This window comes from Chelon labrosus, assembly GCF_963514085.1.
Source record: "Chelon labrosus genome assembly, chromosome: 20".
NCBI classification, from domain to species: domain Eukaryota; kingdom Metazoa; phylum Chordata; class Actinopteri; order Mugiliformes; family Mugilidae; genus Chelon; species Chelon labrosus.
Window position 1 is genome coordinate 3,222,703 of NC_140353.1, and position 15,261 is coordinate 3,237,963.

General features: G+C 44.4%; 1 protein-coding gene across 1 annotated transcript; it reads left to right on the plus strand.

The window, feature by feature from the left end:
• Positions 1 to 389: 389 nt before the first annotated feature.
• On the plus strand, positions 390 to 14,655 carry nsd2 (nuclear receptor binding SET domain protein 2). Its single transcript, XM_084569624.1, has 22 exons — positions 390 to 442; positions 636 to 1,279; positions 1,749 to 1,920; positions 2,069 to 2,235; positions 2,505 to 2,735; positions 3,263 to 3,479; positions 3,689 to 3,798; positions 4,027 to 4,138; positions 4,244 to 4,359; positions 4,518 to 4,607; positions 4,701 to 4,827; positions 4,935 to 5,135; positions 5,798 to 5,977; positions 7,039 to 7,195; positions 7,282 to 7,484; positions 7,614 to 7,717; positions 7,806 to 8,075; positions 8,692 to 8,808; positions 9,106 to 9,247; positions 9,332 to 9,438; positions 9,869 to 10,067; positions 10,501 to 14,655. Exons 2-22 carry the CDS (start codon positions 665 to 667, stop codon positions 10,839 to 10,841), a joined length of 3,978 nt encoding a protein of 1,325 aa, XP_084425750.1. The 5' UTR covers positions 390 to 442; positions 636 to 664; the 3' UTR covers positions 10,842 to 14,655.
• Positions 14,656 to 15,261: the final 606 nt, after the last annotated feature.

A 15,261-nucleotide genomic window follows, 5' to 3' on the forward strand; every position in this document is an offset into this window, starting at 1 on the left:
TTTCCGCGGCTTTTCTAGCCGGTAATGCGGTGGTTACGCGGCACAGCTAGCCACCCACTCATCGGTCTGCGCGCTGCATGCGGTGGAGCCTGCAGGCTGCCTTCTCCGTACCGCTTTCCCACCGTCCGCAGCTAGCAGCAAAGCTAGTCGCTTTTTTCCGTGGATAAAGCCAACTTAAAATTGTCACGGTGCGAGGGTTTTCCGGCCCTCCTGTGGTTTTTTTTTTTTTTTTTTTCTTCGCGTGCATGGATGCAACCGAGAGTATCATCTCGTTTTACATTAGTTTTGAGTGTGCAGGTCTAGATTTCATTGAGGGATTGATATTCTTGCACTAAACAGAAGAATTGTTGCTTGAGACTTGGGGCCAGTTGGGTTGCTCCACTTTCTTTAAAAAAAAAAAAAAAAACACCCAGAACTACGCGGCCAGTACATTTCGTGACAGGTGCAGTATTCCTCGTCGCCTCCAAGCTCTCTGTTCATGCTCTGCTGAAGCAAGTGTGTGCCATTTTGAAAAATGTGTAACGTTAAGCTCTTAGGATTCATATCCCAGAATGCCATTTTGCAAGATGATAGATTGATGGGACCCTCCACCCCCTAAAAATGCTGCATGTGTTTGTGTGTTTCTTGTCCTGCAGCCCAGTGAGCCTGGAGGGGGTTAGATGGGATGGACAGCAAAGGTAGCTCCCTGCCTTCGATGCCTGAACCAGCAAACCCGATCAGCATGAAGCAGCCACCAGAGTCCCTCAGTGTGCGGAAAGGTCGGGGGGACATGGGCAGTGACCCAGTTGTGCTAATGGACAAAGCGGCTGCACAGCTGGCCGCCACACTACAAGACAGCGTTCTCCAGAAGATGGCTGGCCACAGTCACAACAACCACAGTCACGAGAGGCTCAAAGACCTCACCTCCCGCGTGCTGAACGGCGACCAGGACGCGCTGCCCAAGCTTTTTACTCCGGAGCCGCCTGTGCTTAAGTGTGCCGAAGCCCCCGCTACAAACGGCACCCACCAGCACAACTGCACTCCTCACGCTGAACCCGAGCTGAAGGTGACGATACCCCAGGTCATCATGCAGCCCTTGTTTGAGCCATGTTGTGCCAATGGGACCAGTTTGGCCACAACCACTGAAGGTACAATGTCGGGACCGGATGAGAGACAGGACAAGAAAAGAAAGGGGAGACCACACAAACCTAAACCTCAAACAAACTTCAATTCCTCCGCCATCCCTGTGGACCAGTGTGACCACACAAACGCTGGAGAGGAAACTGAAGCAGCTGATGAGGTTTTACTTTTATTCTTACTTTTTGAATAAAGTGTGCTGTTTTTTTTTTTTTTTTTTTTCTTTTTTAATCGCCTGAATCCTTCCTGTTGTTGCAAATAATAATATCCTGCAGCAAATATGTCTTACACAATCTAAAGATAAACCCAGTGAAGTAATACAGTTAGCCTGACAGATGCTACTAAGAGAAAATAACCTCAAATATAAATGTCACTAAACTATTACAGGCCTCCTGTGGAGAACTCGCTGCACAGGAAACATGTAAAGAGTCTTTTTATATTTACATTTTGGAACGTTAATAGAGCGAGAACCGCATTTTAAACCAAAATCCACAGCTTGAGAGAATTTGCCAAAAGGAACTGTGTGTGTATCAGCCATTATTTAGTTACTAGTAATGATTCCAGGAAATTCCAGGGTCGTTAATTTATATTTTTCATCTGGCAATTAACCAGTTCTCCGTTCTCTTCTCCAGCCCGATCCCATTGCAGAGTTGACGGAGGAGGCAAAACAAGAGGAGCCTCCCTTGCTGAAGCGTTTCTCTGTCGGGGATCTGGTCTGGACGAAGGTGTCCGGATACCCCTGGTGGCCCTGCATGGTGACCACAGACCCCGAATTCAACAATTTCTTCAAGCAGAAACAGAAAGGTGAGGTGCCTTCACTGCCAGCTGCCTATTTTACAGTTTTCCCTTTCACTGTTAAGAGGCGGTGAGTCATAGTTCCACTTTCACTTTCCATTTCAATTTGATTTCATTATTATTTTACTTGAATTTATTCTTGTGTTGTTTTTCTTAGCAGCCAACAGCAGGTCAGGACTCCTTTACCACGTGCAGTATTTTGGAGATGCCCCAGAGAGAGGCTACATCTTTGAGAAGAACATGGTGTCCTTCACTGGGGAAGATCAATACCACGAGCTCAGCCAGGCTAACAAGCAGCCAGCCTCACGTGCCATCCATAAAAAGGTGAATCACTGCTTTCCATGTGTGATGAGGGTGTGGTGTTCTGTTGTTGTGAAAAGACGTGGCTCAGATATCACGCAGCATTTCAGTGTCTGTTTTAGAAAGTCAGACAACTGCATTCCAAGTGACATTATGAGGAAATGTCACTATATACTTTTTGGCTTATTAACAAAATTGTGGCATTAGATTAATTTATAATTTTATTCCCTGAAAGTCAGTCCAGTCACATTCATTTGTTTATACTGAATGCTTTTAATTATGTCGTCTTGCAGGCGGCTCCATCCGTACCCCGCAAACTCAAGGCTCAGTGGAACATGGGCATCATTCAGGCCAAGGAGGCGCTCAGCATGTCGCTGGATAGTCGCATGGCAAACTTTACGTTTCTGTACGATGACGACGGGCCTCATCTGAACCCCCACATCATGGAGAGGTTGAAACCGGAACATAGTAACATGACGGCGCTGCAGACGGAGTCGAGGCTTAGCCTGGATTTCCCTTCGACGGTGGGTTCCTGCTAGTGAAACGGTTTTCCTGAGACGGCACAAGAGAATAGAACAGAAAGGCAGGAAAGCAAAAGCCGTCTGAATTAAATCGTCGCAGCCACAGTCTGCAACTATTAATTATTTTCCTTTTCGATTTATCCAGCAATTTATTTATTGTTCTTTTGAATTTTCAAAATGTCATCCTGCACGAATTGTAGGGTGTTTATTTATAGTATGTTGTACGTGGCCTTCATTAGGGTTATCAAGAAGGTCTTGAACATTGCTAAACCATTCTAATATATGGTGATGAATTAGTTGTCCAAGAAAATTTAGTTTATCATAAAACCTGACATTGGAGAGATTTGGATTGAAGGGTTTTCTGCTTTTAAAAATGAATTGCAAGATTGTCGTTTGTTGCAGCTCTAACTACAGATGTTTGGGAAATGGGGAAATATGTGAATCACTGAGTCATTTTGAATAATTCCATATTTTTTTTATTGTAATGTTGTTCAAAATTTGTACATATTGTTTGGTTGTTGTTTTTACAGCATCCCTCCACTTCTGCGGAGGTTGTACAAGCCGAATCCGCTGTACCTCAGAAGAAAAAGAGAAGACCCAGAGAGGCTCAGTCTCCCGGCAAGACGGTGAGGAGAAGGAAAAAATCTGCAACCGACGCCTGCGGAACGGCGAGGAAAAGGAAAACGAAGCTTGTACCTTCGGCAGAAGACGTTTCGGAAGCGGTCACGCTTCCAGTTTCAGTTCCAGGTTGGTTGAAAGCTGAAATCACCTGGTCAAATATTAATATAGTAACTAATATTTATTTAAATAACCCCAAAAAGTCTTTTTTTCCTGGATGACAAATTAAAATAGGCTTCCAGAAAACTGATTCCTCAGGTAGCCAGACAGCATTTCATGTTGTAGCCAGTAATGACCGATAAAGTGTTTAATTTGCGTTCAATCTCCAATTTCTCTAGTGAAAAGGGAGCGGAAGAAGAGGTCTAAGAGGCCGCTAACAGACGCAACAGCAGACAAGGACCAGCAGCCTAAGAAGAGGCACAAAACGGGAAAAGATGCTGAAAAACAGGTGAGTTTCTGTCTAATTGAATGCTCTCAGTCCCAAAGCTGCACCTGTTCTTTCCAAGTAATATTTGAGATTGAAGAAACTGATTTATTCTCTGAGCACGGGACACAAATCTCATGTTCTGAATCTAAACATCGGATGTGGTTGTGTTTTCAAAATGGGCATAAAGCACTTCTTGATTCCATTGTTTCTCAGACACTATACACACTAAGAGAGAGTTTACCTTCACAGGCCTTGACTTCAGATGGAACGGTCAAAAAGCAGAGAAGGAGGAAGAAAACTGATGTCAAAGACGTGAAAGAACCCAAGAAACGCCAGAGAAAGCCTAAAGTTCTCCTCACTGGTAAAAGCATCTTTAACGAGCACCGTCTCCTCGTTCCGCTGCTTCTTGGCTCCGTACTTAAAGACTCGGAAATTATAGCCAGGCTGTTTTGTCGACTGCACACAGGTGACCAAGAGGCAGAGAAACCAAAGCGTAGAAGGAAGAGGAAACGGGACGGAGAGAATCAGACGACACCCTCCAACGCAAAGAAGAGACGGTCCTCCCCGTGTCCTGATCCCGAGGTGAGAGGAAATGAAGGAGATCTGTTTACCAATTGATGAGCAAACCTCTTAACGGAAACAAGTAGGCGTCAGTTGACGTCAGTTGATGCACAAAGGTACAGCTGTAGGAGTGTTAGTGATTACTATCATTGTTTTCAATCGCACCTCGTTCGCTGCAGGGCTCTGGAAGCGAAGGGCGCCCCGATTCTCCAAGTGACAGCTTAGACGGGACAAAGAAGGGCGAACGGAAGAAAGAGTTTGTCTGTCAGGTAGGTCTGGAGAATAAAGACGTTTTTCTGATTGCATACCCTGATATGTCTGCGTACATTCTGACCTGTTTGTTTTTCTGTTTTTTCCTACAGGTGTGTGAGCAGGCAGGCGAGGACTTGGTGCCGTGTGAAGGTCAGTGTTGTGGGATGTTTCACCTCCACTGCCTGGGTCAGTCCTTCAAACCTGACGACAAGCTGCTGTGCAACGAGTGCAACACAGGTGAGCACTCCACACGTTGTCTGGAATCAGAATGTTGTTTTTTCATGATAACAAGAGTATTGTTAGTAGCACGTTTCTAATCGTTGGACAATTCTCTCTTTCCTCAGGTATTCACTCGTGTTTCAGCTGTAAGAAGTCGGAGGGCGAGGTCCGCCGCTGCCACGTGCCACACTGCGGCAAATTCTACCACGAAGCGTGCGTCCGCCTCAACCCCCTCACCGTGTTCGACAACAAGGGCTTCCGCTGCCCACTGCACGCCTGCCTGAGCTGCCACTATAGCTGCCGCAACAAACAGAAGTCTGCTAAAGGTGAGGCTTTGTCATTAGTTACCTGTCCAGTTTAAGCAGTTTGTTACGGTCAGACAAGATGATTGAACTTAACTGAGGAAGGAAACCCGTCATCTTTACACTTAGAATGCTGAAACACCTTAACAGCAGAGTTTCACTAAAGTTAGATTAGTTAAAGTTCAACGGGCAGAAATGTAAAAGACACTAAACATAAACATTATGAAAAAATATAGTTGATTTGTAGAGTTAAAGGCGTTTAGTGCAACATAATATATCCAAGGGCATCTGCAGGGCATTAAAATCGATATTTAATTTGAAAGACTCTTTAAGAATGCACGTCTTTTCCTGCATCCTATCGTTAGAAATCCTGCTGTGGTCTCGCAAATCTGCCGCATCGAGTTTGGATTTAAAAAGGGTGGCGACAGAGAAGAGCTGCGCGAAAGCGAAGACGCGTAAAAGATGTGAAACTAGAAGTAAAATATTGTGTAAAGACAACACAGAAACCGAAATAAACCGCAATAGAATTGATTCAGAAATCGATACCCCGCCCTAGAATCTCGTAGCAGAAGTTATCTGCGACTAGTGTTTGAGATCATAAGGTCATTTACAAACGTATTCATTGAGTGTTTTTAGTATATCTGCTGAATCTGTTGCCCCCTTTCTCCCGTCTCTCTGTGCTGCAGGTAGGTTGATGCGTTGCCTACGATGCCCGGTAGCGTACCACGTCGGTGACCAGTGCGTGGCCGCGGGAAGCGAGATGGTCACCAACACCGCCATCATCTGCACCAACCACTTCCACGCCAAGAAGGGCTACAGCCACCACAGCCACGTCAACGTCAGCTGGTGCTTCGTCTGCTCCAAAGGTTAGTCGCCTCTCAGTAAAAGGACTGGGTTTAAAAAAACGGATTCAAATTGATCTTCAATCTTTTAAAAGATCCGATATCGATTCATAAGAATCCTTAGATAGATCAAACTCCAAAGGGTACCATGAGGCCTGAAAGCTGATGTGTTGCAGGGTTTTGGATTTAAGAAGTGTGATGACAGCAGAAAAAGAGGTGGACAAAAGAGAAAGCGTGTGCAAAATGTGAAGGTAGAGGTCAATTATTGTGGAAATCACACAAATCTCCAAACAAAATTAATTTTGAGACGCATCTTTTAATTAATTGAATCTAATCAGGACTTTGTGAATCAGAATTGATTCAGGAAATGAGTAGCTGTACCCAGCCCTCTTCAATAGGTGGCTATATTTAGTGTCTGTGCACTTTAATTTTCTTAATTTCCCTCTTTGATTGTTGCTTGATCTGCAGAACATAAAGCAAACCTGACATCTTCTCCCTTTGAGTTTAAAGAAAGCTCATCTTTTCAGTCGGTTATTCAGCAGAGACGATAAACTGTCAATGTCTCTGTGGTTTATTTCGTAGGTGGAGGCATGAACTGTAGCTGCAATATGCACAGAAACCGAATAATGTGAAATTAATAGGTTGAAGATAACCCTGAATCGTAAAAAGGGTTGTAAGACTAATTTTGGTGTAAAGCTGTTAAATCATGCTGCATTCTGCTGCTGGAAATCAGAGGTAAAGCTCAACTGCAGCGGTTTCGAGGGCCGTTTTTCGGTTGAAATCTGAGCCAGATATGTTTCGACAGCTGTATTATCATGTGGGTGTGTGAGATACCGAAACACTGAGAGAAAGTCTGGGTGCTTTCATGTTAGTCGGTGCAAAATCCGGCAGAAATGCCTCCTAGTGCTGCAACCTTTTATTGGCTCTCACTCTGACTAAACCCCAGCGTTTTATTGTGCTTGTTTTAGTCGTCCTTCCACAGATCACATCCTTTGTTCTTCTGACTCATAACCAGACATCTAAATGATTCCGCGCCCTTTTAAAATGGCTCTCGGGCTTTATTGGCTTTCCTCTTTGTGTTGCAGGAGGGCAGCTGCTGTGCTGCGAGTCTTGTCCTGCAGCTTTTCACCCCGACTGCCTGAACATCGCTATGCCCGACGGGAGCTGGTTCTGCAACGACTGCCGAGCCGGGAAGAAGCCCAAGTACAGGGACATCATCTGGGTCAAACTGGGAACATACAGGTGCGATAAATGGATGCCTCTGTCTCTCTTTGTCGGTCTTTAAACCGAACATATAACTTCATTATCCAGTTCTCCTCTCTGTTTAGATGGTGGCCAGCGGAGATCCACCACCCGAGAAACATTCCCACCAACATCCAGCACCTTCGGCACGAGATCGGAGAGTTCCCGGTGTTCTTCTTCGGCTCCAAGGATTACTTCTGGACTCACCAGGGCAGAGTGTTCCCCTACATGGAGGGGGACAGAGGCAGTAAACATCAGAGGAACGGCATCGGCAAAGTCTTCAAGAATGGTGAAGATCTCGGCTGCTATCTGCGTATTTTAGATGCTTAGATTTATCTTCAAGTGTCATCTCAGGCTAAATGTTCAGATGACTATTGAATTGTGAAATGTAATGTGGTGGTTTTTATTCTATCTGCAGCTCTGCTGGAGGCTGAAGTTAGATTCAAGGAGATAAAAATGAAACGAGAAGCCAAGGAGGCGCAAGAGAACAGTCGAAAACCGCCTCCGTACAAATTCATCAAGGTCTGAAACGCCACTCTCTGCATTTTTGCTTTTATCTCGGCTCAAATGTGTCATTCTCGGTGAATGATGTTTCCTTTCTTGTTTTCAGGTCAACAAACCTTTCGGCAAGGTTCAGGTGTACACCGCAGACATCTCCGAGATCCCCAAGTGCAACTGCAAGCCGACGGACGAGAGGCCGTGTGGGTTCGAGTCCGAGTGTCTGAACCGTATGCTGCAGTACGAGTGTCACCCTCAGGTGTGTCCCAGCGGGGAGCGCTGCTGTAACCAGGACTTCACCAAACGCCTCTACCCGGAGACAAAGATCATCAAGACGCCCGGCAAAGGATGGGGCCTCATTTCTCTGCGGGACATCAAGAAGGTGAGGGGAGAGGCGCAGATTTAAAATGAATCAGTCTGTGTGTATACTGAGCTTGAACTATGAATCGGTTTCGGCCTGAGTAGATTTTGTTGCGGGTGGGACTCTTTTATTTGGATCGTGGTATAATTTGATCGTAAAAAGTATTTTTCTGCACGGATGTCTCGATCTGGATCGGTTCTGATCCAGGTATTTGTTAGGGTTCAGCCAGCCTTGATCTTTTTGTAGTCAGATATTTTACATCTGCCATAAACCAAAAACTGTAGCGTCAAAACAACTTCTTCTTGTTCTGTTTTAATTGCGTCAAAGCTACTAAAAAACAAAACCAAAAAAATAAATAAATAAATGGTTAAGATGGTGGCGGTTACATTCATTTGAATTCATTTTTGTCTCTGTGTTTGTTGCCTTTTACACAACAGCTCGTCTAACCAGATCTCCTCCTATAATTTGACTATAAAATGTGTTTTCTATTTGACACTGATTACTGTCAACAGAAATCTGCATCATGTAATGTAAAACATAAAACCGTCGGGGCACTGTAGCCAAACACCTGGACCGTCCCGACTCGTTCCTGTCGACACATCTCTGGTCTGATCGTAGTGTTTGTTTTTAAAAACAGGGCGAGTTTGTGAACGAGTACATCGGGGAGCTGATCGACGAGGAGGAGTGCAGGGCGAGGATCAAGTACGCCCAGGAGAACAACATCACCGACTTCTACATGCTCACCATCGACAAGGTTAGTGGCGAGCGGTTAACTTCCGTTCCTCTGTGTCGTCTCTTAAACAGTCGTGCTCCTCAGAGTGTCCGGGCACTGTTTACTCAGCTGCAGTGCCTTTTCTGCTGGGAGCTAGAGAAACAGAGCGGTATTGCATTGGGAATGTTGCATGACAGATAACTGTGACATTACAGTAGTCAGTACTACAAATACACAAACCTCATCTGTTCTCTTTATGTGCGTGGAGGAGACTGTGTTGTAAATATATGATTTCACACGGTAGACTTTCTGAATTTCTTCCTCCTCTCGTGCCAAAAGGACCGAATCATTGACGCGGGGCCAAAAGGAAACTACTCCCGCTTCATGAACCACAGCTGTCAGCCCAACTGTGAGACTCAGAAGTGGACGGTGAACGGAGACACGCGCGTCGGCCTGTTTGCCGTCTGCGACATCCCAGCCGGTAAGGGGAAGCTCTGTTAGAATCGGGTTTTCCTTTCTTGAATTAAGAACAACCTCATTCCTAAATAAATGTTTTCATTCACAGGGACCGAGTTGACCTTTAACTACAATCTGGACTGCCTCGGCAACGAGAAGACCGTCTGTCGCTGCGGCGCTCCCAACTGCAGCGGGTTTCTTGGCGATCGACCGAAGGTGAGCTTAAGTTATATGTGTATTTAACTGCAAATGATTGTATATTTTCCATAGTTTACCTGTTTTTAAATGTAACTGGAGCAGCAGATATATTTCAAGCTTGTTTTATCGACATCTCAGCTGTTGAGGAAACTCCCTACTTCGTTCACACCCGGCAATAATTGCAACCATCTGGTGGGAGCTGGAAGCTGAGCCTGCCGTTAAATAGACCCACTTCTTTTTCCATTCCTGTTTTCTTCTTCTTCTTCTGTTAGTTTTGACGCTACAGAGCTCATTACTGCACAAGGTCAAACTGTACTGTAGGACTCATGCGCGTCTCTTTCTGTGTCTACACTCTTTAGTTACTGTGCAAATAAAGTCAGAGCCTCGGGTGCAGACTACAAATTCCATATAGCTGAAAATCTGACGCTCTCTTTCGTCTCCTTCGCAGAACTCGAACGGCCAAACCACCGAACCAAAGGGAAAGAGGTTGAAGAGGAAGTACAAGAGGAGAAAATCGGAGGGGAAGAAGAAGTCGGAGGACGACTGTTTCCGCTGCGGAGACGGAGGACAGCTGGTGCTCTGCGACAAGAAGACCTGCACCAAAGCTTATCACCTGTCCTGCCTGAACCTCACCAAGAGACCCTTCGGTAAGAAACGCCACGAAGTTTGACACCTTCAGCTCACGACGGAAGGGCTGATTTAGGCGTAACATTAAGACCACTGACAGGAGAACCATGGTGTGACGATGCTTAGACATGTAGCACCCACCTAGACCAGACCAGGCCCCCCCACCCCATAGCAATGACACTCCTTGATGGCAGCAGCCTGGAAAACCTATACAGAAAATCTATATTTTAACAGTTTTCTTATGTTTCTTAGATATAATTGATAAATATTTGCTTGTTCCAGATTCTCGGTATAAGAGAGTCTACTACTGAACCTATGGCTGTGCATTTATTTGTCGACTTTGGACCAATGGTTAAAGAAAACCAAACATTTGTTGATCTTTTATGAACCGTAATCAGGAAATGAACCAGTAGTCTTTAACGTGTCGATGTGATTGGTCGTGGCTCTCTGCAGGACGCTGGGACTGTCCCTGGCATCACTGTGACGTCTGCGGGAAAAACTCGGACGCCTTCTGCCAGCTCTGCCCCAACTCCTTCTGCAAGGCCCACCAGGAGGGGGCGCTGCGTCCCTGGCCGCCCACGGGACAGCTGTGCTGCATGGAGCACGAAGAGCTGGAGGGAAGCGGCGACTTCGAGGGAGACGACAACCCGACGGCTCAGAACGCCGGCTCCGATACGAGCTCGACCGCCGCCGCCGCTGCCACCGCGACCGCCATCAGCCGCCCTCCTAAAGGCTCCAGGAAGACGGAGGACGCCAAACCTAAAAGCTCCAAGAGGAAAGCAGCAGAGGCCTGAAGAGAGCAAACCAGACTCTGGACCCCTTCTCCTCCTGTCAGCGAGGCCGCAGGAACCAAGGCACTGTACATCTTCATCATTATCATCATCATCATCATCAGGGAACGCCGCTGACCTCTCACAACGCTCGCCACTCCAGCGAATCATATTTGAACACATTTCAGGTCGTTTTGTTTTTGTTTGTTTCTGCACTGAGGCGAGACCCATCTGTGGTAAAAGCACAAATCAGCAGCACAGCGAGCGCAGGGCGGGAAACTTCAGCTACTGGATGCTAACTCTTCCACCAACCAACCAAACTGCCTTCTTTCTACTTCCGTTTTTATCGTCGTCTTATTTGATTTCAATTTTTTTTAAGAAGAACAACAACAACAAGAGACTCTGATCCAGCTTGAAGTGGAACTGAGCGTTAACTTGAATCTCAGTCGACCTCCTCCTCCTCCTCTCCTCACTCAACACGGATTATCTTGAACAGCAGAGTTTTATAGCTATATCTATATATGTGTATATCAAAGACCAAAAGTATGATTACTGGAATAGTGTAAGACATCAGACAGGTTGCCAAATGGATTTTTATTTTTATATATAGTATATATATGCCAGATGTACTATGGAACACCAAGACACTATGGATAGGCTTCAGATGACCTCTCTACTTGTTTCCGTAGCCATAGATCACACGTAACTGTAGACACGTTTTCTATTTACAACCTGATAATAATTATTATTATTATTTTTTTTTAGTTCAGTTTAACTCCTTAGATTTTAATTTGTTTTTTTTTTTTTTTCCTGAATGACGTTCATGTCCAGAGACAACGAGAGCACTGCTTAAACTGAAACCTGAAGTCTGACATGAAAACACTACTGCGTCGTTCCAGGTCTGAACGGCTCTCTGTCCGACGATAAACCGCATAAATGAAGGAATGATGAAGAGCGATTCTCTTGAACAGAGTCCCCAGGTGCTTTTTTTTTTATATTTTTGGGTTTGTTATATTTTCCACTCTCATATCTGAAGTGGAGGTACTGGCCAGGATTATTTTAATCTGAGAGTTTGAAAGAGAGAGAACGGTTTTCTTGAATTCTCAGGATGTTTTCTAGTCTCTAAACTGCATCCACGTTTGAAACACTGGCACGCGGCGGCACGCTGGCCGGCTCCTCGTAACTCCTCCAGCGCTGGTAAACTTCTCCACTTTTTCTTTCTGCCTGACTAAGAACTTAAAAGTCTCAGCTTACACTTTGGATCCTTGACAACAGGCATGGAGCTACAACAAGCCTCAGACCTGTCTCCCCGCAGGAATGAATCCACCAGCTCCTCGTTTCTAATTCCTAAACATAGTGGTTCATCCTTCATGCGGCTAAATTTTAATAAAAATCTATCTTGTGCAGCCTTTAGGTAAAGAAAACACCAAAAAGCTTAAAAGTTAAAGTGACATTTGGATCAGGAATACCTGCGGCCTAAATCATGAATTGTTTTACAGGCCTCGTTGCTTCTCTAAAAACCTCACGGGTTCGTCTCTGCAGGTGTGAACGCTGAGCAGTGGCGGCTCCTCGCTTTAAAACACGCCATCGTTTAACGTGCACGGCGAACTAGTTGTTAAGGTTGAATTAAAAAAAAATAAAAAAAAACATCTTGAACGCTCCTTAAAGGCTGCAGCTCAAACCTCCGCCTACATCTCTACTTTCCTCCTCCGCTTGTTACATATTTTTTTTATTTTTCAGTAAAAGTTAAACAAATCAAAGACAAATCTCAACTTTTCCGTTGGCTCCAGAAAGCATCAGGTGATCTCCTCAAACTCAACATGTAAAGTTTTAAATGTTAAACCCAGAATCGCGCCGTTATCAACACTGTCCTGAGACTTTACATGTAATTGGTTTTTATTTGTCCCGGTTCAGTTACGAGGTTTCTGCCCGGCCGACTACAAACTGCTGCTTCGTGCCTTTTTATTTTAGTTTTCATGTTTGACATCTGTTTCCTCGTCTTTCTCTAAAAACCAGATTTGACTTGTACAGCTGCAGCAGGAGGCTTTTTATTTTTATTTTTTTTATTTTACAACTGCACCTTTTTCTTTCTTTCTTCTCGTGTCATGTGAATGGATCGCGTCCAGATGTGCAGCGTCTCGTGCGAGCGTTTTTTTTTTTTTTTTTTTTTTTAAAGTAATAATCCTAACTTTTGATTTGAGTGAATGTAGTTCAGCCTGTTGTTCTTTTTATTATTATTATTATTTTTTTTATAAGCACTGTAGAGCTCAAGTGTAATAATGTTCGCGTAGGGGTTTCATTCTGTAACTACTGTCATTCATAGTAAACCAGAGACTAATATGTACATAATGTATAAGTGGTAATAGTGATGCATCTATTGTAAATATCATACAATTTCTTAACATTGTATGTGTTTGTTTTTTGTTTTTTTGTTTGTTTTTTTTCTTGATGCAGTTCTGAAACACTTTTGTGCAGGATCTCACGTCGGCTGAATCGTGCAATAAAAAGTGGTTAAACGTGTTTGATGTCTGCGCCGCTGGATTTATTTTAAACATTTAACCAAAGGCCTCAGAGACCTAAAAAAATAAATAAAAATAGTCCTAGATATTTTTAAAAATAAAACTTTTTATTTGGCACAATATCTCAAACCCTTTTTTTTCAGTTTTGACTTTTAAAATCTTTAAAGGACAATTCCGGCGCAAAATGAACCTGGGGTTAATAACACATGTGTACCGAGTTCGACCGTTCTCTGGTATTTGTTTTCATGCATTTGTTTTGTTAGTCAAACGTGACCAGTTTTCTTGCAAAAACCGCTAATTAGCGTATGACGCTAGCCTTCGGGGCACACGTACACATAAAAAGAAATCGCTATTTCTATACCACTAACAAGGCTCACAATATCACCACACTTACACGGTAGCATAACTAGGGTCTCTACATGTAAACCGAAGCATTGAGAACTTTGCAAGTATACAGGCAGTTTATTAAAAAAGGAACACAGTACCGTTGGCGTCTGGCTCGCATATCCAGGCGGGCGCCATCTTGGGGAAACTGAACTCTCTGGGACGTGAACCTGAATCTCGCGTGTTTGACTTCATGCAGATCTGACTTGACGTGATGCATGCTGGGTTGTTCATGCTCATAGACCTTGAATATGATTGGTTAAAATGAACTTGTTCAACCCAGCATGCATCACGTCAAGTCAGATCTGCATGAAGTCGAACACGCCTAATCACATTTCACGTGTACAACGCCTCTTCTGGCAACAAAGTTTCACGCGAGATTCAGGGTCACGTCCCAGAGAGTTCAGTTTTCCCAAGATGGCGCCCGCCTGGATATGCGAGCCAGACGCGGACGGTACTGTGTTCCTTTTTTAATAAACTGCCTGTATACTTGCAAAGTTCTCAATGCTTCGGTTTACGTGTAGAGACCCTAGTTATGCTACAGTGTAAGTGTGGTGATATTGTGAGCCTTGTTAGTGGTATAGAAATAGCGATTTCTTTTTATGTGTAGGTGTGCCCCGAAGGCTAGCGTCATACGCTAATTAGCGGTTTTTGCAAGAAAACTGGTCACATTTGACTAACAAAACAAATGCATGAAAACAAATACCAGAGAACGGTCGAACTCGGTACACATGTGTTATTAACCCCAGGTTCATTTTGCGCCGGAGTTCTCCTTTAACTTGAGGATGATGTGATTAGGATCCTGGGGGGTCAAAGGTCACTGTTGGCTCATTCATGTTAAACTTCTCTTTAGTGGTTGGATCAATCAGGCATAACATTATGACCACCTTCGTAATATTGTGAAACAGTTGTGACTCATCAGAGAATGGACATGGGCCTTCTGAGGGTGTCCTGTGGTGTCTGGAAACAGGATGTTGTTAGTGGGGGGGGGGGGCCCCTCTGTGGATCATCCCACAGATACTTGATCAGTTTGGGATCTAGTGAATTTAAAGGCCAGGTCAACACCTTGTGCTGTTCTTCATGCTTTTTTTTTAGTTGTTCCTAAAGTGTTTTTGTGTGTGTGTCTGTGTCAGGCTGCATCCTGCTGGGGATGGCTGCTGCCATCAAGGAGTGTCATTGCTATGGGGTGGGGGTGCCTGGTCTGGTCTAGGTGGGTGCTACATGTCTAAGTAACATCCACACCAATGAATGCCAGGTCCAAAAGTTTCCCAGCAGAACATTGAACTGTCACAAGATGGTCAATGTTATTCACTTCTCCTGTCAGTGGTCTTAATGTTCTGGCTGATTGGTGTTTCTGATTCAGTTTGAGGTGTTTTTTTTTTTTGTTCGGTTTAAAACTTAAAATCTGCAGGTTTGGTTTTGTAAATCTGACCCTTCTTGTAAAGACGCCTTAAAGCGAAACCTCCCTTTGATTTGCACTCGCCGGCCAATTTATTAGGTACGACTTGTTGCAGCTTTGCCAACATTTGGTGGTTTTATTC